The 23,220-nt window shown below is 58.5% G+C and overlaps 1 protein-coding gene across 1 annotated transcript in view; it reads left to right on the top strand.

The window, feature by feature from the left end:
- Positions 1-23,220, top strand: part of syne2b (spectrin repeat containing, nuclear envelope 2b) — a 44,557-nt gene that overhangs the window by 17,667 nt on the left and 3,670 nt on the right. Inside the window, exons 32-78 of the mRNA XM_052086716.1 lie at positions 72-222; positions 319-477; positions 572-739; positions 808-909; positions 995-1,195; positions 1,720-1,927; positions 2,070-2,182; positions 2,256-2,458; positions 2,546-2,653; positions 2,781-3,090; positions 3,222-3,521; positions 3,597-3,902; positions 4,006-4,305; positions 4,441-4,668; positions 4,789-4,905; positions 5,612-5,938; positions 6,051-6,395; positions 6,483-6,661; positions 6,815-7,031; positions 7,156-7,254; positions 7,341-7,505; positions 7,577-7,924; positions 8,007-8,134; positions 8,778-8,910; positions 8,987-9,169; positions 9,265-12,267; positions 12,341-12,496; positions 12,572-12,813; positions 13,656-15,696; positions 15,959-16,290; positions 16,375-16,519; positions 16,597-16,797; positions 16,923-17,182; positions 17,325-17,484; positions 17,566-17,718; positions 18,040-18,180; positions 18,261-18,443; positions 18,548-18,685; positions 18,789-18,974; positions 19,057-19,161; positions 19,241-19,393; positions 19,466-19,525; positions 19,598-19,723; positions 20,088-20,195; positions 20,482-20,611; positions 22,415-22,425; positions 22,564-22,665. Coding sequence (XP_051942676.1) covers positions 72-222; positions 319-477; positions 572-739; positions 808-909; positions 995-1,195; positions 1,720-1,927; positions 2,070-2,182; positions 2,256-2,458; positions 2,546-2,653; positions 2,781-3,090; positions 3,222-3,521; positions 3,597-3,902; positions 4,006-4,305; positions 4,441-4,668; positions 4,789-4,905; positions 5,612-5,938; positions 6,051-6,395; positions 6,483-6,661; positions 6,815-7,031; positions 7,156-7,254; positions 7,341-7,505; positions 7,577-7,924; positions 8,007-8,134; positions 8,778-8,910; positions 8,987-9,169; positions 9,265-12,267; positions 12,341-12,496; positions 12,572-12,813; positions 13,656-15,696; positions 15,959-16,290; positions 16,375-16,519; positions 16,597-16,797; positions 16,923-17,182; positions 17,325-17,484; positions 17,566-17,718; positions 18,040-18,180; positions 18,261-18,443; positions 18,548-18,685; positions 18,789-18,974; positions 19,057-19,161; positions 19,241-19,393; positions 19,466-19,525; positions 19,598-19,723; positions 20,088-20,195; positions 20,482-20,611; positions 22,415-22,425; positions 22,564-22,665 — 13,234 coding nt within the window. The remainder of the gene's footprint in view (positions 1-71; positions 223-318; positions 478-571; positions 740-807; positions 910-994; positions 1,196-1,719; positions 1,928-2,069; positions 2,183-2,255; positions 2,459-2,545; positions 2,654-2,780; positions 3,091-3,221; positions 3,522-3,596; positions 3,903-4,005; positions 4,306-4,440; positions 4,669-4,788; positions 4,906-5,611; positions 5,939-6,050; positions 6,396-6,482; positions 6,662-6,814; positions 7,032-7,155; positions 7,255-7,340; positions 7,506-7,576; positions 7,925-8,006; positions 8,135-8,777; positions 8,911-8,986; positions 9,170-9,264; positions 12,268-12,340; positions 12,497-12,571; positions 12,814-13,655; positions 15,697-15,958; positions 16,291-16,374; positions 16,520-16,596; positions 16,798-16,922; positions 17,183-17,324; positions 17,485-17,565; positions 17,719-18,039; positions 18,181-18,260; positions 18,444-18,547; positions 18,686-18,788; positions 18,975-19,056; positions 19,162-19,240; positions 19,394-19,465; positions 19,526-19,597; positions 19,724-20,087; positions 20,196-20,481; positions 20,612-22,414; positions 22,426-22,563; positions 22,666-23,220) is intronic.

Below are 23,220 nucleotides of genomic sequence, written 5' to 3'. Positions count from 1 at the left end.
TCTGTTCACTTCCTGTTCTTGCTTGATCCGGTTACTTGTCTGTGGCACCCAAAGTCAATGGGCTCTGACAGGAAGCAGCAGTGCAACATCCTGATTGAACTTCTGAAGACGTTCCAGAGCCGTCGCTGTCATCTGAGCGGCGCAGTGCTGACAGCCGAGCAGACCATCGGTGAGCAGGCCTCATACATGGGCAAAGACAACCTTCACAGGACTATAACCAAGGTGAGCCGGAAGCTCGGATCGGACGAGGGCACCCGTGTCCCGCACTTGAGCTCACTTGCGTTGGTGCCTCCCTTTCTCTCGAACGCGCCTGTTTAGGTCAAGGACATTAAGGTGAAACTGAGCGGCCTCAGTGAGCAGATGGATGAGATGAGGGCAGTTAGCAGGCAGCTGCATTCCCACCTAAAGCGATTCCCCGACTGCAGGGAGGCACCGTTTGAGGCAGAAGCCGACACGCTGATGGACACCTGGCTGGATGTGAGCGCTTGGACTTCCACAATCCACCTTCGCCGCCGCCACTCTACCACTTGTGTGTGAAGGTGTCACCCTGGCGATTTCTGTTTCCACGCAGGTGACGGAGAAGATAGACGCATACTTGGACAACCTTCAAGTGGGCTCGGAGCTGTGGGACAAGGAGTTCATGTTGGCCGGAGAAATTGATGGCTGGGCGGCCTCCAAACTGGCCTTGTTTGCAGAGAGCCACCCCTTCCACAACCAACAGCAAGTCGGCGCCATGACGGTGACAGGCAGCGATTAACTTCCGGTTGTAGAAAAGATGAAACTGATGTCAGTGACTTCAATGCTTAGGATGAGATCCAGGCCTATGAGAAAAACATAGAACACTTCCACAAGAAGTCTACGGAGATCCAGGAAATGCTTCGGAGTCAAGAGGCTCCACTGGAGCTGCAAGTGAGTACGAGCACCTTGAAAACGATCGCCTGCGCTCGGGAGGCCGTCGTGCCGGATGAACCCGTCTCTCCTGCGGGGTCTCCAGGTGATGGAGACACAGTTGAGGAAGAGGATGGAGCAGGTGAAGGAGCTCTTTGCTGACTGTACCGAGGTCTTTGAAGAGCTGATGGTGGTGAAGAAACATCTGGCCGAAAAGATAGAGGCATGCCTGTCGGCTGTTGAGAACATTGAGTGCTCGGTCAGTAAGGTCGAAGCCTCAGCACCAAAGGTGGAGACCCGGTTGCAGGTACGCAGAACGGGGTCAGCGTTCATGTATTCGTCCCAAATCGTCTCGGTTCGCAGGTCACTCCTCACTGCTTATGTTCATGTGACGGGTGGGCCTGCGTTCGTTGCTGTCGTTGCGGCCCAGAATCTGTTGCCGGCCATGCGCCAAGAACAGTTTGCCAAAACAGTTTCCGCAAAGGAAAAAAACCCTGCCTCCGTTTGGATTTCGCGACAGGTGCTTCTACTCCACCGGCAGCTAAATGAGCTTGTTTACTTGCAGTACCGTCGTCTAAAAATAAATGAGAAGGAACCTGCAATTATGCTTGTGGGACTTGGCGTCGCTTTCTTCTGTGAACTCGTAGCAAAGCGTGACCCGAATACGTCTGGACGTAGCAAACTTCTGTGAATCGTGACAGCCCTAAAAAAGTTTGTTCTCCTCTGTCACTTTTCACCAATTTGAACCACTAAATCCCAGCAGGAACACTTCCAGCCGCTGAATCAAGCCCAACTGTATTGCCATGCGTGTTTTGTATCGTTTGGCTCCAGGATTTGTGTGACAACCTGGAGGCCCAAGAGGAGCAGGTCGATCTGGTGCTGAGGGAGATTGCTCTGGTCTCCAGCGTGGCCAGTCCACTGGTGCTGGAGGAACTCTCCGAGGATTGCGGGCGACTGACGGATGCTGTCGGTCGCACCAAAGACATGATCCGCCTCAAGAGAGAGGAGAAGGACAGGGGCCCGCTCGAGCTCATCCAAGGTCAGTGCATGACTCCGCTCCGTCCAGAGAGGTCTTCCTGACCTTTCTCTGGCGCGGCCCCGCTTGAAACCGGAAGCGCTCTTCTGGTCGCGCGTAACGTGTTGGTCTTTAAAGAACAAATTGTCCTTTGGATCTTCTGCAGATGAGAGGCAGTCTTTTGAGCACTGGTTCCAGAACTTGCAGCTGGCCGTCAACGAGTGTTTCGAGAACCCGGAGAGCAGAGCCGATGTGGAAACATCCTTACAAAGGCTCACTGTGAGCGACCGACCGTCGCATCGCGTCAGGGGAAGCAAAGGCCCTGAGCGCTTGCTTCCTCGATCTCTCGCAGTGCTTTTTAAAGGCCAACGATGCGGAGCGCCGTCTGGAGCAGCTGAGGGAGCGTCTGGAACGAGGCCGCCCACGTGTCGATCCGCAGCAGCTGAGTGAGCTCGGCGACTGGCTGAAGGAGCAGCATGGGGAGGTGCACACCTTCAAGGCGCACTGTTTGGACAGGCAGAAGCAAATGGAGTCTCTGAATTGCGACTTGAGCAGGTAAACGCTGCACTCCCGCTCACCCTCGCCGCAGAGTCTCGTAAACGGGAACGCCTGAAAGGCCATTTACCTCTGCGGCATCCGCAGGCTGCAGACGCAACGTGACGATTTCCACGAGTGGCTGCGGGGCAAAGAGGAACTCAGTGCGGCGCCTGGCGCGACGCAGCGCCTCCTCAAGGACCTGCGCCATGAGAGGTGATCACATCAGGAGGGAAAAAAATATTTGTTTTCTGAAACTGTTTCGTTCAAGCCGAATCGGCTGAGTGTACGGTACGCGCTGAAGAATCGCCGCTTTCATCTCTCTTCTCCTTCTGCGCATCAGCCAACGAGTGGATGCGCTCGCGGAGCTGTTAGATTCCGTGCGCCGCCGGGGCATCAGAGCTGAGCCAATCCTCCAGGACGGTGACGACGTCATACAGCGCTACCGAAACCTGGAGCTCCGAGCACAGGCGGAGGCGCATGCGGAGGCGCAGGCAGAGGCGCAGGCAGAGGCGCGCCTAGTCACGGACGGGCAGCTGGGCCACTTTGCGGCCCAGGCCGCCCACATCCAGACCTGGCTTCAAGACCTCCGGCATTCCCTCACTTCCTCGTGCCACGACCCGCCGCGCAAAGACGGGAGCCTCAAAGCGCAAGTCAGAGCTCGTCGACTTGGAACGAATGTGCTTGCCTGCGTCTTTCTGCAGCGGAGCGATTGTTTGAACCCAGTAAACGCTGCGTGCCGCATGGCCGTGTTCCATGATGTTTCTCTTGTGGCTGTCACCAGGCTGTCTTGAGTGCCAAGGCGGAGGGAGATGCCAAGATGAACAGGCTGCAACTTGACAGCCGGAGCCTTTGTCAACAGGACCGGCTGGACCCGCGGCGCAAACAGGAAGTTGAGCAGTCGGTCCGAGAGCTGGAGGACGAGTGGAGGAGTGTCCTGCAGGCCGCTGAGGATTTTGTCAACGAGGCAGAGACGCTAGCTTGCTTTGAGCAACAAGTGGAGGCTCTCAAAGCCCAGAGTCAACAAGTGCAGTCCCTGATCGACGACTTGGATCGCAAGCTTCGCTCTCATGAAACGTTGCAGGTGAGTTTCCAACGGCTTCCCAAAACTTCACTGACACTTTGTCTCTTGGCTGAATCGTGGCCTTTTTGATTTCAGGAAGCCCTGCTGAGCAAACCTGCTCTGCAGTTGGCGCTGCAGCACCTAAAGGAGCAGGGCCAGAGTCTGTGCGGGAACCCGGACTTGGACGAAGGCCTTCGCCAGGAGGTCCAGGCTGTGATGAGAGGCGCGGAGGAGCGCTGGGCAAATGCGACGGAGGCGCAAAGCGAAGCCTCGGCCGAGAGGGAGGCCGGCGTGTTCCGAGCCCAAGTCGCCGGCACTCGGTCCTGGATCCGAGAGCACAGACGCAACCTGCTCTCGCTTGGGGCACACATGCCTCTCCAGGAAAGACTGCGAGTGACCCAGGTGCCTCCCCCGACACCTCTCACGCGATGAGCGAGGAAATTCAGCACGCGGCCTACGGGCAAGAACGAGACGCGACGCCTGACGTCACCCTCTTCACTCGCAGGCCGTTGTTTCCTGCCGAGACGAGGGCGAGCGTCAAATCGTGGAGCTGAAGAGGGAAGCGGACCGTCTGCGGGAGAAGCTGGATGAGAGCAGGAAGTCCGAGGTGGCCCGCCTGCTGGAAGACACGGAGCAGCAGTGGGAGTCGCTCCTGCACACCTGCGAAGAGGCCCAAACGCGAAGCCTCGCCGATGACTTTCAGGCTCAGAGTGGAAACGTGCAGTCTTGGCTGCGAGACCGAGAGCGCCGGCTGCAGTCCGCCGGCATCCACTCGCCACCTGAAGACAGACGACGCCTAGCGCAGGTCGGTTGTCCTCTTTGCTCATCCGCCAGCGGCTTTTTTGAAACGGCCAAATGATGAATGCCGACACGTCGGACGCTCGGTACCGACCAAAAGATGAGCCATTCACGAGACGTTCAGCTGCTCTTGGTTTTCCAGGACGTACTGCAGTCCAGACCCGACGGCGACTTTCAGGTCAACAACCTGAGGAGGCGAGGCCAGACCCTGTTTGACCGGCAGGATGTGGCGGAGGACCAAAAATGTCAAGTCCAGCAAGCGGTCAAAGACGCGGAGGAACAGTGGAGCAAAGTTCTCCGGGCGGCCGCACGGCTGCAGGAGGAGGCTGCGACTCAGATCGAGCGAGAGATGGAGTCCAGGGACTCGGAGGTGATGACCTCGCACCGGCGTGGACCCGTGGGCGAGAGATGGGGCCGCTCGTCACGCGCCGCCACTCGCCGATGTGTGCATTCGGGACCTCATGGTTTGGCTGCCTTTCGTGCCTTTCAGCTGAAGGAATTCCAAAGGCTCCTGCAGGAAACGGCCGGCTGGCTCTCGGACCTGCAACGACACTTGGACTCACTCGGCGGTCTCGCCACGGCGCAAGAAGGACTGCACGCTGCGCAGGTGAGCGCGGCGAGAACGACGCGGCATCAGACCGACGCACACAAACTATTGTATCAGTCAGCCGCCTCCGGGCTTGATATTGTCTTTGCGAAACCCAACCGTTAGTTTCAATTGTTCCGCCCGACCTCGCTTCATGAACTGAATGGTCGCCGGGCTTCATTTGCAGACCCCAGCAATTGAAATGAATAGAAATGGACTTTTATCGGTGGCGGGCCCAGGAAGAAGTTAGGCGCTTGTTTATGTTTGGAAGTCATTCACGAATGTATTGCCAAGAGCATAGCCAAGCGAGTTGAGTTCCACAGGAATCAAGCGACTGTTCTCAAGGGCTCGCTTTGATGATGCAATGTCCACAGGTGAGGAAAATGCACCATTTTGCAAGCGCACGCTTTTGGCACCACGCCAACGATAAGTTCGATGCGCCACCACTGGCTCTCAGCGGGGTATTCTTGATTTCATCTTGTGTTGGAGTGGGCTTTATTTGTTCCTTTTTTGGGTCACCCCTCTGTTTGTGGTGCACGGGTGCGTACCAAATCGCCCCCTGGCGACGGTAAAGATTTTCAATAAATGTGGTGCGATTGAGAAAAAAAGCGACAAGCCACTTTTTCATTCGTCGGGCATTTGTCAACGAATGTCCCACCGTCCATATTTTGCAACGTGGTCGCAGTCTCTGCCCACATTTTCCTCATTGGTCATCATCTCTCGTCAGACGATCGTCAACGCCAAGCTCGACGGAGACGAGAAAGTCCAGGAGCTGACGAGACTCTGCCGGAGCGTGTGCGCTCGGGAGCCGGAGCATCCCCGCCAACTGGAGCTTCGCAAGAGCGCTCAGGACGCCGAGGACCGGTGGAGGGGAATCCTCCGGGGGGCTCAAGCGGCGCAAGACTCTGCAGAAAAGCAGATGGCTCGAGAGCAGCTGTTGAAGGAGCACGAAGAGTCCGGACGACTGGTCCAAGACTGGCTGGAAGACAAGCGACGGGATCTCGGTTCCGTTCGTGTTTACGAGGATCCCCAAGTCGCCATCCAAACCGCACAGGTTAGCGATGAATGCGGCGGCCTTCGAGTGAGCGAATGGCGGCCGCACGTTTGGAGACGTTGACGATTGCGCCAGATGTTCTCGAGCCTTCTCTGCGCTCCTTCTGTATCAGGCCATCCTGAGCTCCAAACCGGAAGGCGATCGCAAGCTGGCCAAACTGCGGAAACAGAGTCGGGAGCTCTGCGATCGCGCCGGCGCAGAGGACGGCGGCGAGCCAGATTTGGGAGAAGCGCTCGAAGCCTCTGAAGAGCTGTGGGCGGAGCTGTTGCGCGACGCCGACAACTTGCTGAGCAAAGCCGAAGTCGCTTACTCGCTTTCCAGGGAGCTGCAAGCCTTCTCCAGCCGGGCGGCCGACGCCCGAGCCTGGCTGGACGCCTTGCGGGCCGAGCTGGACGGCATCGGGACGGACGGTCGAGGCGGCCGGGCCCGGACGGAGGACGGGCTGAACGCCATGCATGTGAGCGAAGCCCCTCGACTCGCAAATAGCGCCCTCGGGAGCAACTTCCCCGCGCCTACGTTCCGACAAATGCCGTCGCGTCTTTAGATGATCCTGAGCTGCAAATCCGACGGAGACTGTCGAGTGGCGGATCTGCAGAGACGAGCGCGCAGCCTGTGCGAACAAAAGGACTTGGAAGAGGACAGCAGACTGCGGGTGCAGTGCAAACTCAAAGAGCTGCAAGAGCAGTGGAGCGCCGTGCTGGAGGCGGCGGAAAACAGACGCAGGTACCAAAAGAATCCTTTGCCGATTCATTTCCAAGGTAGCGATGGAGCCCTATAGTTCAAGAGGGCGCACGCTTGCCCCCCGGGCACCTCGCGACAACGCACTCCGGTTTAGCAGGAAGGAAGGCTCTCAAAATCTTTGTCCTTGTCCGCCAGACAACTGCAGAGTGCGGAGGACCTCCTGGTGTCCTGTCGCGAGCGGCGAGGACAAGCCGCCGCTCGTGTTGCGGAACTTGAGGCGCGGACGTCCGATCTGCCGAGCGCCTTCCCTTGGCCCGGCCTGGGCGAGCGCAGTCAAGCGTTGGACCGAGCCCGGAGGCTGCAGGACCAGGCCGCGGCCGAGGGGCCCCTCCTCGCCGACCTGCGCGCCGAGGTAGAGCGGGAATTGAGAAAGAGAATTTGGAAGCGTCCTTCCTGTCAACCGGACAGGGGGGGGCCCTTGGACAGGAAAGGGGAGACCACCCACCCCTTGTTTCCTCCTATTTCCCTCCGTTCAGGCCGCGCGGCTATTTGAGCGCACCCGGGACCCCGACTGGGCCGACTCCCCGTGCGGCGGCATGGAGGAATCCGTCAGAGTTGTGCTCGGAGACCTAACGGTGAGTGCGTGCGCAGTATTGCGTTTGCTCGCATTCCAAAGTCAAATGCCGCAGCCTCGCTCTGCGTCGGGCACTCGTGCGTTCAGGAGGCCGTGGCGAGGCTGGAGCGAGGGATGGCGGCGGAGAGGCGAGTCGCGCAGCTGCTGGAACAGCACGAAGCGGCGCAGGATTGGTTGCGAGAGCAAGTGAAAGGCCTGCGGACTCCTCCGGATGACGCCGCGCATCTGCGCGACGCCGTCAACACGCTGAAGGTCGGCGCGCCGAGCGAGCCGGACGAGGCGTCTTCCGTCGGCTTTGCGCGGCAACCGTCTGCTCTTTTCAGGCCTTGCTCCAGACGGCGCAGCGGGAGCACGGAGACATGAAGGACCTGGACGTGGCCAAAGACCTTCTGCTCGGCCTCTGCACCCCAGGAGGCGCCGACGCTCTGACGCTGGCGGTCGGCCACCTTTGCGAGCTCTGCGCCGCCTCGGAGCGGGACGTGAGGGAGCGCCTGACGGCCTGCGAGGCCCGCCTGCGGGAGTCGGACCGCCGGGCGGCCCGGAAGATAGAGGAGCTGAAAGAGAGAGCCGCCGCCTTGCTGTGGGAGCTGAGCTCGCTGGATCGGGCGCTCGGGCCCGTCCGGCCGCAGAGCGACATCCGTCAGATGCGGGGGCACTGGAACAGCCTGCAGGTCGGCCTCGCCGCCCGTCTCCGCCCGCCGAGAGCACCGAACCGACGTCGAGTGCCCTCACGTGGCTGCTTTCTTCCCACAGAATTGTGGTACGTCACTGGAGGAGCTCGGCGTCCAAATTGACGCGCTTGGCCGGGAAGTGGCCGCCGCCGGCGAGCTTCCGAGCGAAATAACCGTCACGGCCGAGTCTCTACTCCAGCAACACGACAGGTACCGCCCGCCGCACGCTCCTTCTGCATGACGGGCGACGACGCGCTCCTCACGCCGTCAGACAAAGTGAAGCTTTCCGCTTTCTGGGCTCATTGTTGAGGGCAAGGACAGCCCCCGGGAATGCAGGGCCCCCCCCGGACATACGCGGCACACCGGTACACCCGATGGTATTTCGGGCTTCCAGGCGGTCAATATCCAGATCCGTGGCCCGGCTTTGTCCCTGCGCCCGCGCGGCTTTCTTCCCACACTTCAAAGACATGCACGGCAGGTTGATTGGGCTCTCGAAACGAAATCGTCCCGCGGATGCTTCTTTGACTGGCAGGCTCAGGGTGGCTCAGAGTGTCCCCCGCCTGCTGCCCGAAGACAGCTGGGACAGGCTCCAGCACGAACCTTGTGAGGAAGACGGATGGATATATTCAGGGAGTATGGAGGGAACGGGAGTGGGACAGGACCGTCACGAGGTGGTATTAGCCATTTTTACATATTTCTCTTTCTTTATTGTTTGGGGGCTTGGGGGGCACACGGAAAAAACTTTGCACGATTGAAGATCCAAAGAATGTCGCCATACTCCCAACGGTGTCGTCGTAAGCCATGCCGGTGACATTTTGTCGCCGAGGAAAATGCCTTTTGCTCGTTCCTTCAGTCTGCGGTCCAGACTGAGGCAGCATCGCCAAAGCTGTTCGGCCAACGCCGCTCGTTGCCTCGGCCGTTCCTTGCGAGCCCTGCGGGACTGGAATCAAAGCCAGCCTTCGGAAGCATCCGGCTCAGCGCTGCAGGTTTGCATCGTTCCACCGAGCCGTTCTTTTCAGACACCCTTTAGCTCAATACCAAAGACTTTTTTGGTTTTGTTAGGAGGCAGCGGACGAAGGCGAAAGGTTGCAGGCTGTCCTTCGGGAGGCGTTTCAGCAGCAGCAACAGCGGGAGTTTTTGAGTGACTGCCTGGACCGGGACGTGTTTGAGCAGCTTACGCGAGACGTCTCCGAGACTCTCGGAGAAGCGGGGATACTTCAAACGTCCCTAGCTCAGATCGTCAAGGTAGCGGTATCCGAAAGGCCTTTTCGTAGTTCTAAAACTGTTTCGTAGACATGATGAGTGCTATTTCCAAAATCCCGAATGTTTCCCTCGTACAGGAACTTGGCGTACCGAGTGAAGCAAAACCCGACGTTGTTGATCTTCAACCCGAGGACGCAGAGACGCCTTTGGTTGCACCGCCGCGGAAAAACAAACCTTCAGCTGAGGAAATGCCCGCGGTCTGGCAAAACGTTTCTCCGGCGGACACGCGGACGGCAGATCTGCACACCGGAAGTGCCGCAGTTGCCCAGTTTGTCACAGAAATTATTGAGTCTGCCAGAACAGAGGTTGACTTACAATCAGATCAAGAAAGCGGAGCAACACGCGCAGCTTCACCGCTCGCCACAGAAATCTCTGAAGTCGGTGTTGTGAAGGACGCGACAAAGATTTCAACGCCCGTGAGAAAGTCAAATACTGTCAAGTTCTCTCCAAAACCGTCTCTAAGAGAGCGGGCGACGATGACCAAAGAGGACTCGGCTCCGGCCGCCACGGGGAGAAAATCTCACCGTGACACGGAGCACGCCGTTTGTCGAGACGCAATGGAAGATTCCAGAAGTGCGGGAGCTTCCGCCCACGAAGAATTCCTCATAGAAAATCTCGACTCTGCGATGGCAGAGCCACACCAACGAAAAGTCGCCACGGGAATCGGCAACATTTGTCTTGCAGACAAAGGGAATCTCTCGCCACCCCCAAGAAGATCCCAAAATGTCACGCTAACTCCGCGGCAGCCCGAAGGGGAGCCCGCGGTGGCAAAAGAAGGGCCCGCTCTGGAAGCCGACGAGGACGAGTGTCAAGATGACAAAGGGCATCCGGTATGTGACCACGCCGGACGAGACTCTGAAAGTGCGGAATCTGCGACGGTCGTCGCCGAATTTGTCACGGGACTTATTGAGTCCGCGATGAGGGATTTTCGATCACAGATACAGTCGGAAAGCGGGGCGGCATCCTCGGCTCCACAAGTCGCCGCGGGAGTGCTCCAAGTTGTTCCAGTGGAGGAAGGAGAGATCTCACCGCCCGCAAGAAAGTCAAAAAGTCTGACGTTGTCTCCCAAAGTGGCAGAAAAAGACACGCCCCTGGGGGCACGAAAAGAAGACTCTCGTGTGGAACCTGTCGAAGAAGAACCTCAAGATGACAGCCAACACGGAATTTGTGAGGAGGCAAGGAAAGGGGCCGAAGGTGTGGAGGCTTCCGCCACCGACGTGATTGAACCCGCTATGAAAGATCCCGATTTACTCTCAGAGTTCCACTGTAGCAAAACATCCTCGGCTCCGCAAGTTGCCGCAGCAAGTTGGCCCGAAGTTGAAGGAGAGCTCACGGCACCCAAAAGAAAATCAAAGGCCGCCACACTTCATTTCGAAGACGCCGAGGTGTCCGAGCAAGCGTCGTCGTGGTGTCGCGACCAAAGTCCGCCACCGACTCCGCAGCCGCCCAAGAGGAAGTCAAAGACTTCAACCGCCTACCCGGGAATCGTGGAAAAGGGGCCGACGGAATCTAAAGACGAACACGATCGACTCCGGCGCTCCGTCGTGGGATTTGTTGGAGAAGCTCAAGAATTGGCAGCGACTGCAAAGAGTCGGACGATTTCACCGGACCCTCCCAAACTGTCCACCCGGAGGAAGTCCAAAAAGCACTGCGTTCCCTCCGGTTCCACCGAGCCGGATACTGCCATCGGCATAGGGCCTGGCCCTGCAAGTGGGCCAAAGCCTTCCGCCGCTGTTTGGGATGCAAAGCTAGCGCCGCCCAAAAGAAAGTCCAAGAGTTCAAAGGCCTCTCCTGAACTTCAGAAAGGGGAGGATCAAACTATTCCAAAAGAAGCCGAACCGCCCGGCGAGGAACGCGCCTCACCCATGTGTGAACTTCTGGCAGAAGCGCAGAATGTTCCAGAAACGATCTCACCTGGGCAAACGATAGCACCGACGGAAACCGTTATCGCTTTGGAACTGCCGGAATCCACAAGAGGAAGACCCGCCGATGCCAAAGACCACAATGTCCTGCTCCAGGTTGCCGCTGATGATGACCACGCCAACCTAGGAAAAAGATCTGCGCTTTTAGACGCAGCCCGTGAGAGCGCAGCCTCGGATACGTTGGATATGCAGCACCAAGTCGCGGATGAAAGCTTTTCTGCCGTAAGCCCCGCCCAACGCAAGGACTTGGGCCAAGGGGAGCCTCCGGTGGTTTTTGCAAGACTTCAGACAAATGCAACCGAATTGATCGAAATTGTATTGTTTGAGCAGGCCGGGGAAAGGACCGGCCAGAGTGCGACTCCGGTGGAACTCGACCGGGAAAGTCCGACTGGCGCGGAGGAGCGCGGAGCCTCCACGTCTGCGGGTGCTTTTCAACATACTCCCGTGACAATTCACGTGGGGCCTGATGTGCATCTTGAAGTCGAGGTAAGAGCATGTGCGGAGGAGAAAAACAAACTCCAAACAGGAACGAAGGAGGGAGAGAAAGCCGCAGGTGACGTGTCACCGGGCGAGAAACCAGACACCAGCGCAGAGAGACATCGCGCTCAGAGCCATGCGGGTGAACCTGAGAAAGACAGAAATGAGTCCAACTCCAACGAGAAGGCGCCGCAGCTCGCCGACACCGCCCTGGAAAGACCAAAAGTCCCACTTTTGACCCACGCCGGGCACACGAGTCTTTTTGAACACGGAGAAATCCAAAAGAAGGAATCGAGCCGGGAATCACCCGTCCAGATTGAGATAACAGTCAAGCGAGGTGACGTTGCGCCCGTGGAGTCATTAATTAAGATGCCTCCAGATAGCCTCGCCGAAGCTCCCCCACAGCCGGACCCCGGTGCACCCTCTCGGGCCCAGACAGAAGACCGGAACAACAGTGCAATAAAAGACAAAGCTGGCACGTTGGCGCAAAAGGAAACTGAAAAGGTAGTCAAGATTGAAGCGCAAGATGTTTGCCACACAGCCGCCACAACAAGCGCCTTTGGGAACCGCGAAGCCACGGTTGAGCAATCGGATTCGGATAACGATGTGCCAGAAAGGTCTCGGTTGAGAGACATCTTCGATGAACTCGAGGCAGACGCGGACAAGGAGCTCCGCGATGAGGTACGTGGGATTTCATTCGCTAAAACCATAAAAGGCATTGTTTCTTCACGGTATCGACCCCGTCTTGCTTTAGGACTCCTGCGAGGATTGTCTGGCAGAGCTGATGAGCTCCCCCAGCAGCGACTCGGACGGTCTCCTGTGCGGCCTCGTGTCAGACCTTCTTAGCTGTAAGAATCGTTCGGCCGAGCTGCAGCTCGACCCTATGAGGCGGCAGGTGAAGGAGGCTGAGGTGAGACTTGAAATACACGCGAGTGCAACGCTTCTCCAAATGAACACGAGTCCCGTTTTGCTTTCCCGAGCACAGAAGTGTCGAGAGACGGCCCGGGAGCGGGCAGCGCTGCTGCGCCGGCAAAGGGAAGCCGATGCCGACGGCTCGGACGCTCTGGAGTACTTGGAGAAGCGCTGGAATGCCGTCGCTCGGGATGCGGCCGCGGTCGTCCGAGAAAAAGAGGACCAGCTGCGGGTTGTGCAGGACTTCTGGCGCCAAGATCTCAAAGCCAAGACCGCATTGGAAAGTCTGGCCGCTGAACTGGATGTGTCGAGGCTGTAAGTTCATCGACTTCCATGCGCGCGAGTGCCAGACGTGCGTTCCGGCCCGCGGCGGCAGCGCCATGCGAGTTTTCTCATTTTAGATTTGCGCAAATAAACGGCTGGAAATCACGCGGAGGCCGCCGCGGCTCTCCGTGTCCCTGTGCAGTCATCTTATTGTCGGTGGTGTTTTTCCCATGGAGACGGACTCGGATTTTGTCCCAAATGACCACACTGAAGATCGGTCCCCAAGCCAGAGAAATAATAGCAAACCAAACGCTGTTATCATGAATTCAGCGCGCGCGACGATGACATAAGCAGAAACGAAAAAGCATTAGCGGCGGGAACAAAAAAAGAAAACTACAGCCAAGACAGGAAGCAAGACACTTTAATAAGGAAAACGATAACCTCGTATAAGGCGATGCGAAAGGAAAGATGAAGGCCGAAAAAGAATGCTACCGCTAGTAAGGAACTCTACCGTATAGCGCCTAAACACGCGCAACGGGACAAAGCAAAGCGGCTCCGTGCCCGGCGGAAAGTAACCAAATCAAAGCTTCACAGACGTAGAAGAAAGACGAGATGGAAAGAAACAAAATAGCTCGGGAAACGAGGCTACGCACGGAAGAGGAACCAAAATTGAAAGCGTACACCTTTAGAACAAAGATCAGAAGAAAATAGCAAAACTTGGTGGGGGCGAAGCAAAGTGCCCCGATTGAACGAGGACAACCATTTAAAAAACCAAAACGCTGATAATTCTGGCTACCGCCGTCGTCTGTCCGGCTCGCGTGAAGCGGACTGACAAAGGTATCGCTGTATTTGTCGGACTGTCAAAGTTGCGGACTGAACCGTTTTTCTCGCAGTTTCCCAGCAGAGAGCTGCCATGAAGAGGCAGAGCGCCTGAAGTCCACCAAGAGCGCTCTTGAGGAGAAACGCAGCGTCCTTGGGGAGTTGCTCGCCGCCCATGCGAAGCTGCGCCCTCTTCTCGGCCGCGCTCAACAAGCGGCTGCCGCAAATACGCTTGGTGCCCGACATCAGGAGTGGAGAGACCTGGAGAGAGCCGCGCAAAAGGCCTCGCATCGTACGGACGCTCTGTCCCGCGGCTGCGGCCGCCTTTTGCTGGAGCTGTCCGATCTGCGGGGACGCTTGGAGTCCATCGGTCAAGAGCTTGAATCCGAAGCCCCCGAAGGCTCCCCGTGGGATTGCCAGAAAGCAAAGCGGCTGTTGCTCGCGCACGCCGAGGTGAAAGCCGCCCGCGTCACATTCGACCATTTGAAGGAAGCGTCGGAGGCCCTGCCCTCAAGTTTATGGCCAAAAGAACGAGACGAGATCACAAAAGCTCTCCTGAATGTCAAGGACCAACTTTGTCTGACGGACGAATGGATGGCCTCGCAAATCCACATAAGCGCTCATCCAGTCACCAACAAAGTTGTGACCTTGGGGAGGGACGGCCTCTCGTGGGCCCTGCAGATGGAGAGCACCGTCGAGGGCGAGCGCCGCGGGGTGCCCCTGCTCCCCGAGGAGGTTCACCGGCAGCTCGGGGCCTTCGAAAAACTGCGGTCCCGGGTCGCAGCCGAACGGGGGCAACTGGAGAGCCGGGCGAAGGCGGCGAGAGAACTCCTGCCGCAGCTGGAGCAAACGGAGGAAATGCCGGCGATGCGCTGCGTGCTGGAATGTCTCGAGGAACGCTCAAAGTCGCTCGCCGCGAAGCTGTCCGAGGCCGTGACCGAGATCCAATCGGGGCTGCGGGTCAGAGAAAAACTGTGGGAGCGCATCGCGGGTCTCGATTCCTGGGTAGGGACGCATTTGCGAAGAGAGACCGCAGAGGCCGTCGGGGAGGAATCGGCGACCGATCGCGGCGGTCGGGGGAGCCCGGGGTGGCTCGTCGAGGCGCAAGAGCAGTCCGCTGCCTGCGAGGAACTGCTAATGCAGAGTAAAGACATGGCCTCTGAGCTCAGCGTGGCAGAGAACTGCCAGCTTTTCGACAAGCTCACCGACCTCCGGGAAGACATCGACGGCATGATCCTCCGCCAAAGGGCCCAGAGAAATGAGTTGGAGCAACACGTCGACTCCGACGGGGGAGAGCTTCTTGCTGTTGAGCGAAGCCTCAGGCGGGCGCAAGAGCAGCTGGACCGACTGCGCTTCCCCGTCACCGCGGAATCCCCGCGCGCTTTGGAGTCTTTGAAGCGCACGCTTTTGGAGCACAAGTCCGAGATTGACCTTCTCCAGCCCCGGATTCAGCAAGAGAAGACCGGCGAATTGTACTCGGTCGTCGCCAAACTTCACAACCAACTAACGAGCGCGCAGTGCAAGGCCAAAGAGCACGAAAAGTACCTCCGCATGAGGGGGAACGTAGAGGACCTCGGAGAGGCCGTTGAGCAACAACTCGCTCAGACCAAAGAGGTCAGACGGGTAGAGGAGCAGTACAAGATCTACCAGAAGCTTCTGTTTCGCTTGGCCCTGATGAAAAGACTTTGCGAGGAGGTTGGCGCTCAACTCCAGATGATCTCGACCGACTTGGACCCCGCTCAGCTGTGCTCGGAGCAACAGAGACTCCGACGCGGCGAGGAGAACTTTGAAAAGTGGCAGGCGAAAACCCTGAAGGATCTCGGCGTCGTCGAGCGCTCCCTGCTTCAAGATCTGCATTTCGACTCGGAGAGCAAAGCTCTGCGCGCTTTCCTCCGGGATGCTCGCCGGCAGCTCCGGGACCCCGCGCCGATGACGCCCGACGAAGCTTGCCTGAACAAGGAATTTCAGAAAACGCTCTTTTTGAAAAAGACCGTCGAGTCGTGTGCCAGAGCGCTGGAGGTTCTCCGGGAGAGTGCGGGCGACAAGGAACGAAGCCAATCGTTGGATCTTGAAGACTTGACCAACTGCCTTCGACGTGAATGCGACTCCCGAATGGCAAGTGGGCTTTTTCTGCTTCTTTTTTTTCTTCTCACATTGACAAGCGCGCTCGCAGATGCGCGGGCAAATTTGACTGCCCATCCAGAGGACTTTTCATTGTATCGAGTCAATTTTGTCCATTCATGTAGGTCATTGGAAGCGGGCGGGGGCCGGGGAGGCTCGCAAACCTATTCTCAGTCTATCACCTCCGATCGTGCTTGGCTTTGTATTTGGCGATGAGCTCTGACAGAACACCCCGCCGCGCCCATTTGTGTTCCAGGAGAGCATTTGCGATGCGAGGACATCGCTGAGCAACTACGCCCGCACCGTCAAGCAAGCGCTGCAGTTCTTGAGTGACGTCGAGGTGTCTTTGCTGCCCCTTCACGCTCTGGCCGGAGTCTGCCGCGAAAATCTGGAGGAGACCCGGCAGATCTTGGCCTCGCTGGAGGATGGTTTCCAGACTCACTTGGATGGGCTGAGCCAAGTTGTCCTGCATCCTTTCCTGTCCCCCCCGGAGGCGGAGCGTCCCCAAGAGAGCGTTCTGAGCCGGCTCCTGGTCAGGATGTCCACGCTGAAAGCAAAAGGCTACCTTCAACTGGAGAATCTCAGCAGGTTGGACATTTTTACGCACTCGACCCCACCGAGAGTATTCGGGGTAGCCCCTTTGCGCTAACCGATGAAACATTTGCTTGACAGCTGTGCTGAAAGCCACAGAAAACATACCAAATCGCTTGAAGAAATCAGTCAAAGTGTGAGGAAAGCCGAGGCCGGCCTCGAGCACTTTGACTCTCAGGAGCTCCTTTCTCTGGACGACTGCACCGAGCAGCTGCAGAAGCTCGAAGTAGGCGTCGGAGGGCCGGCGACGCGGCGAGGCGACTCGGACCTGACCCGCACCACTCTGTTGGCTCTCCGGCGCAGGTGCTGCAGGAGGATCTGGACTCTGCGCAGAAGCGTCTTGAGGAGACGGAGGAGCGGTGCCCGCGGCAGAGGTGCCGAGGGCCACGGGAGACCGCCGCGCTCGCCGCCTGGAGACGGGTGACCGAACTGGGCCTTTGCTCGCAGCGGCTGACTGCCCGACTCAAACGGAGGATCGTCGAATGCAGTGAGGTCACATGCGCCGTAAGTCCCGAAAGGCGCGCGACACGCTTGATGAAAGCGACCGTCCGCTCGGCGCGCCCTGAGCCCGCACTCGACCTAGCGGTCACATTGGGCGGCCGTCTCGGCGGTCCACTTTTGCTTCTCAGGTGGGGAACGCCGCCGCCGCACTGCGGCGCGTGGAGGAGGAGCTCCCCGAGCCCGCCCCGTTGACGGCCTCCGCCGAAGAACTGGTGGACCTGCGGCGGTGCTGGGAACAATGCCGGGACGGGCTGGACTGTGAAGACGGCGCGCTCGGCGCCCTGGAATTGCGCGTGGCCAGGCTGCTGGGTGTGCCCGTCAACGCCCAGCAGGCGGCGCCGACGCCCCTCTGTCAGCAGCTGCAAGCCGCGCGGAACGCCCACAGCAGGTAAGCCGCCGGCGCGTCGGCTCCCGGGGCCTCCGGCGAGAGAGCTCGATCGTCGCGTCGCTCGGTCGGTTGTTCGGGTGGCGTTCGGGCCTTCTTGGCCTTTGATGGAAACTTGCGGAAAGGGATTTGTCGCGAACCTCAGGGTTAAGCGGAGGAGCCGAGAAGTTTTGGAGCGGATCGAGTCGGAGCTGGAGGAGAAGGAAAAAATGCAGGAGGAACTGCGGGCGCTTCAGGTTTGGTTGACGGCGGCCGACGGTCTTTTGTCAGAGATCGAGCCGAGCGGTGGCGCGGCGCAAGCGGAGGTACGACCGCCGTCCGGCGAACAAATTCCACGCGGGCGATGGTGAAGGCATTGTGGCGCCTTGCGTCTGCCCTGCTTTCAGGCCATCCGCAGCCAGTGGGGCGCCCGCAACGCGCTCCTCCGCACCATTCGGGAGAGGCTGAAGGCAAAGTACTCGGAATCCGACGCGGTCCCGGCGGAGATCGACGGCCGACTGCGGGAGCTGCAAAAGTCTCTGGAGCGAGTCGGGGCCAAGGTAAACATACAGCCGATCTGGGTCCATTTGCAGTCACCGGGTTGGGGGAGGTCATCCACAAAAGTTGAGGAAAGTAAAAGTTGTGCTTGAAATGCATCCTTTCAAATTTTTTCTTGGAGAAAACACATGTTCAACCACTGCCTACTAAAGAATGCCCAAAGGTAGAAATGTCCTCGTAGCTATGGAACTCCCATTTTCTGTAGGCCTTCACATACCGTATGAGTCAAACGGTCAAAAATGGCCCCCAGCGGCTCGCCCACTTGCCAGTAAAATGAGTTCAAGGCCAAAGCTTGAGCTTTTTGCCCCCATTCGCCGTTGCAGGCTGAAGAGGCCACGCAGAAGAGCGCAGCCGCGCGCAGAATCGCAGCCGAACTGCTGGAGGCGCGAGCCGGCCTGCGCTCGGTGCAGGAGAGGCTGCGAGGCCCGAGTTCCGACGTGGCGGACGCCAAACGCGCTCAGAAGGTGAGCGGGAGCCCCGTAAGTCGCAAACCTCAAGCGCGGCTCCGTTTGCCAAGCGCGTGCGCTGTCGCGTCTGCGAGCAGCTGCTGCGCCACGAGCTCGACGAGTGGCAACCGCGCGTGGCGGCGCTGGAGGCGGACGTGCGGGGCCTGGAGACTCCCCGGGAGGAGGAGGCGGCGGCGCTCACAGAAGGACTGCTGGAGGTGCGGCGGCTTCACGCGCAACTCTCCGAGCGGGCGGAGCGGAAGGCGCAACTCGTCAGCAAGGTGGCGCCGAGCGTTTTTCTCGCTCCTTCGGTTCATCGAGCCGCTCCCGAAAATTTGCCGAGGGAAAAGGTCGGCCTTGAACCTCGACGCGGCCGTGTGCGCAGGCGCAAGCTTGGCTCGAGGAGCATCGGGAAATGATCGGCAGCTCCAAGAGCTGGATCTTGGAATGGCAATCGTGGCTGGCCGCCCCCCGCGCGTACGCCACCTCCAAATGTCTGAGCGAGCACGTCGGAGCTCTGCAGGTCAGCGGCGGCCGCCGAACCAGACCCCACCCGCCTCCCGCCCGCAATGTTGCAGGAGGACGTCTTTCTCCGTTTCTCCCCTTTTTGTGCGGCGACGTCACAGACGGTGCTGAAGGACGCCGCGCAGATCCGAAAGACCTTGGAGGCTTTCTCTTCCGTCCTGGAGCAAATGTCGGAGGCGGTGGAGGTCTCGGCTCTGGCGGAGCAGCTGGCGGAAGCCGACCGGCAGCTGGCGGGCGTTCAGGACCGCTCGGCCGAATCTTTGGCTCGACTCGAGCGCGCCGCCGCCGTGAGTCCTCCTCGGATAAGCGTTTGCCGTCACGAGTCTTCGCCCCGCCCACGTCCGCTCGTGTCGTCCGGCGGCTCCCCAGGAGGTGAAGGCGATGGAGACCGACGCCGGCGAGATGGAGAAGGACGTCGCCGAGATCGAGAGCGCCTTCCGTTCCCCGGAGACCTTTTCCGGCCCCGACCCGGAGGTGACGCCGTGCGCTTTGTGTCCTCGGCCAACGCGAGAGGCGCCCTCGGGTACTCAAGAGCGCTTTCGGCCGCACGCAGATGCTCCGGCGGAGGATCCGCGGCGTGAGGAGCGCCGTCGCCGACTTCCAGGAAGCCAGATCGCGCCTCCGTCTTCCGGAGAGGGCGGACGAGACCTTGACCGTCTTCGGGGTCGTGGATCGGCTCAAAGCCTTGCTGCCGGACCTGGAAAAGGTTCGGCACTCGAGCACTAGCCGGGCCGGGCCGGCCGCGACAAAGTCACCGCATGTCTCGCTCTCGTTGTAGAAGCTCAGCATCCGGGAAGCCGAACCTCAGCGGGCGACATCCCCAACGGAAGAGAGCGAGGTGAACCGGCAACATTCTTGTTCTTCCTCCCGCGAATCCAACGGAACGAGCCGTCGTCCTGTCGCCACTCAGGCGGTGGGCATCGAGGCTGCCCCCGCGGAGGACGACACGGCGCGCCACGCCGGGGCCTCGCCGACGATGCCGGAAACGGCCGCGCCCGAGCGCGGCGGTGGCTCCGGGAAGGCCGACGGCGTGCCGGTAAGGTAGCTCGCCCGAATCGTCATTTTGCCTCCGTGCTGCGGGTGTTCGCCTTGGTTTGGTTTTAGTCCGCAAAAACCAAACCAAAACCTTGTCATTTATTCGCGGCTTGTATGAGGGTGATTGCTGCGGTGTTTTGGAAATGCTCGCACTTACTTCTTGGGTCCGGAATACACGCGGCACAATAAAAGAGGCTTGGAACGGGTGGCGGAGACGCATCCCCCGCCGACCCGCAAGATTGGTCGCCTTCGACGCCCGCTTTTGGGTCTCGGCGGCAACGGCCGCCGCCGACTTTGAATCGGCGTCGGGCCGTTTTCACATTTGATGCCGAGCATTTTGGGGCCCGGGCGTCTTGTTTCCGCAGCCGGGGCGTGCCGGGGAAAGCGGACGCCGGGCGGGGGAAGTGGAGGCGGGCGCCGGAGGTGTTTTGTGGTGGCTCTGGGCTACTTTGCCGGGTGCTTCTTCGCCAGAGGTAACCGAATAAGACGCGGACCATCTCAATTTTCTTCTCGAGTCTCTCCGGCGCTTCCCCTCAAACGGCCTTTGCACTGCACGCTACCAAACGGGCGGGCCGCCCTTTTGGTCCACCCCCACCGGCAGACCTATCTTGCAGTCTTTTTTGGGGGCTTTAATGCCCCATTTCAATGTTTTTTTTCATTGGAATCTCTCTTTTTTATGACCTCCCCCCACCCACGGTACGAAAGGGACGAGCGGCGCACGCTTTTGTCCCCGCTCACCTGGCCGCTTGCTTTGTTTAGGGTTCCGGTGGCACAGACGGGAGTTCCTCGGTGGATTCGTCAGCCGCTCCCGAGTCTTCCCCCCGGTGTCCGAATGACGGCGGTCGCGCGGTAAACACCTCCGCTTCCACTCCGGCCTCCCAGCAGAGATGTTTGCTCTGCTAGCCGTAGAAAGTCGCGTCGAGGCCGCGCGAGCCGCTCGCCTTTCCCCTCGGCTACCGCCCCGTCCACCAAAGTCAGCGAGGGGAGCTTTTTGAAGGCGAGCCGGAGCAGCGGCGTCGCTCGAGGCTTCTAGACCAAAGGACAATGAACACATCCCACAACTTAGTGGCCGGAATCCACCCGAGACGCGTCGGGACTGCTGGACAAGGCAACGAGCTCGCCGGTCCTGAAAGCGACGACACGCCGCGAACAGTCGTCGTCCTTCCTCGGGTCATGCGTTGCAAAAGTGTAAATAACGGCGTGTGTATTTGCATGTCGTCGTCATTCACCCGTTTTTCGTCGGAATCATTTTGCCAAAACGTGAGGCGGAAGCGATTCGGGCCGAAGCCGACGCCGTCGCACGACCAATGTTTTTGTGGGCCTACGGGTGAATCTTGAGCGGCGACGTGTTTGACGACTTTGTCGCGTTTGGGCGGCGTGGGCGTCGGCTAAAATGGAGCTGCAGAGCGATGAGTTGAGCGTGTTAGCCGGCGTCCCGCGCGGACCCGCTTTCTTCTTCTTTATTTTGGGGCTAGCCGGGGAGGGTGACGCAAAGAAACGCGTACCGCTTTCTGATCTCGCTTGCTAATATGCTAATCAGCCGTTTGCATTTCAACCCCGTGCGAGCATGAATGAACGCCGCCGCGCTGACGTTTTCGGCGCGGCGGCACCGCTGTCGCTCTTTGACGCGTTTACTCATCGAACTGACCGCCGTCGACGGGTGAGCCGATCGTTCCCGTTTCTCGCCACCGCGACGTGGAATGGCCACGCGGGGGAGTTCTTTTCACCTGCCGGCATGAAGTCTTACAAGGTGTGCACGAATGACGTCTTGCTGCCGTGTACTGCCAATAAACCAGTAACATTGATCCACCTCTGAAGTCTCTTCCTGTCTCTCTTTGCTCCTTGTGGGACCAATAACCGAATAACACTCACACGTTTGCTTGGACTTTTTTTCTTAAAAAATGGCATGTTTCCAGGAGAATACGTTTTATTTGTACAACTCAAGTGCTTGTACTTCGTCACACTGGCCCGCGGATTTCAATGTTGTCGTGTACTGACAAACTGGCGACGGGCGAATGCATTGTCATAAGCGCGTCAACTTTTGAGTGTGCGTTCAATCGACCGTGTGAGGCAAGAGGTCGGCAATTTCTCTCAAGCCCACAAGAGGGAGCCATTACGCACTGCTTCAACGAGTCGACTCGAAATCGCCCACACGGCTTTTTATCCGGGCAATGGATTCCGTTCGGACTTTTTTTTTTGTTGCTTTGATTCGTGAGCGAGGACTTGGTAGAAGAGCGCCGCGTTGTGCCAGACAACTCGTCAAATTGATTTCTAAATCACAGAAAAGTATCGGGGCCAAAAAGTCGAGTCCCTTGCCTCCAAGCAGCACTTTGGCAAATTGACAACAAAAAAGAAGCTGCGTAGTCCAAAACGACGGGACAAACTTTGCTGCTTTTCACTTCTTCGACTTTTTTATGAACTGGTACTTCAAAATCCGATGCCGTGTATGGAAAAAACATCAATGGAACAAATGGAAAATGCATTTGAGAATTACTTTTTATTTAACTGAACCCAAAATTTCCCAGACGTTTAAAAGTCAAAATCAGGTGTCATTGGTCGCCCTTTTAAGTCATCGGTAATCAAAAAAATGTAGAAGCCCTTTGAATGAAATCGTTGATGTCCTTCACAAATGCGACGGGTGGGATTAAATGGGTTAAGGTGACTAACTTTCGCACGATGTGTTTGTTTTGAGCGTCAGAGAGGGTTCGGCTATCACACTCATGAAAGTTGGATGGGGCGGGGGTGGGGCGGAAACCGGAAGCGGCGCACCTTCCTGTAGCCCGCCGTTGCGCATCATCTCGTCATCCGCATCAGGCGTCGCATTGCTTTGCGTGTGCGCAGGACGCGCCGCTGCGGGCAGAGGCGGACCGACTCGACGAGCCCAACTCGTCGCAGGCCGGGACGGACGACGTCCGAGTGGCGCCGCAGCCGGTCGCCTGCCAGGTAGGCCGCGCCCGCGCCGCCTTTCCCAAGGTCCCGAGCAGAAAAAGCGCTTACGCGGGCGACACCTTCAACTGCAAGAGGAATAGTGCATAGGTCGAGCCCGTCACCGACATGCGCCGACCGCTCCAAAAGTTTACGCTCTCCAAACGCTCCCAAAGCAGCGATATGAGCTTGAAGCCAATGGCAAATTCCGTCGTGCTTGTGCGTGTCGACAAAAGTCCACCGGTGTGTCGCTGTCCTAGGTTCAAAATTCATTAAGTCACTTGCTTTGGTGGGGGTGGGGGTGGTGGTGGTGGGGAGGGGGGGGTGTGTCTGGCCGCGACTGGGAGATGATTAACAAACGCGGCCAGCTGTAGCAGAATATTTGGCTTGACTTGACTTGACAGGAGCGGAAGCATTTCATTGACGGACTACAATTGAGGAATTGAGCGAGGGCAGCGCAATTAGCGCGAGAGAAGCAACAGCTGTGAAATGTTCTGTAAAGCGCTTCAACTGTGGCCCAAATCACGATGGCTCAACTTGTAGTGATCGGCGCTCGCGGCATCGAGCGCCAGC

This window comes from Hippocampus zosterae, chromosome 14 (genome assembly GCF_025434085.1).
Source record: "Hippocampus zosterae strain Florida chromosome 14, ASM2543408v3, whole genome shotgun sequence".
NCBI lineage: Eukaryota > Metazoa > Chordata > Actinopteri > Syngnathiformes > Syngnathidae > Hippocampus > Hippocampus zosterae.
The sequence above is the reverse complement of the archived record's forward strand: the minus strand, read 5'-3'. Positions and strand labels throughout refer to the sequence as shown.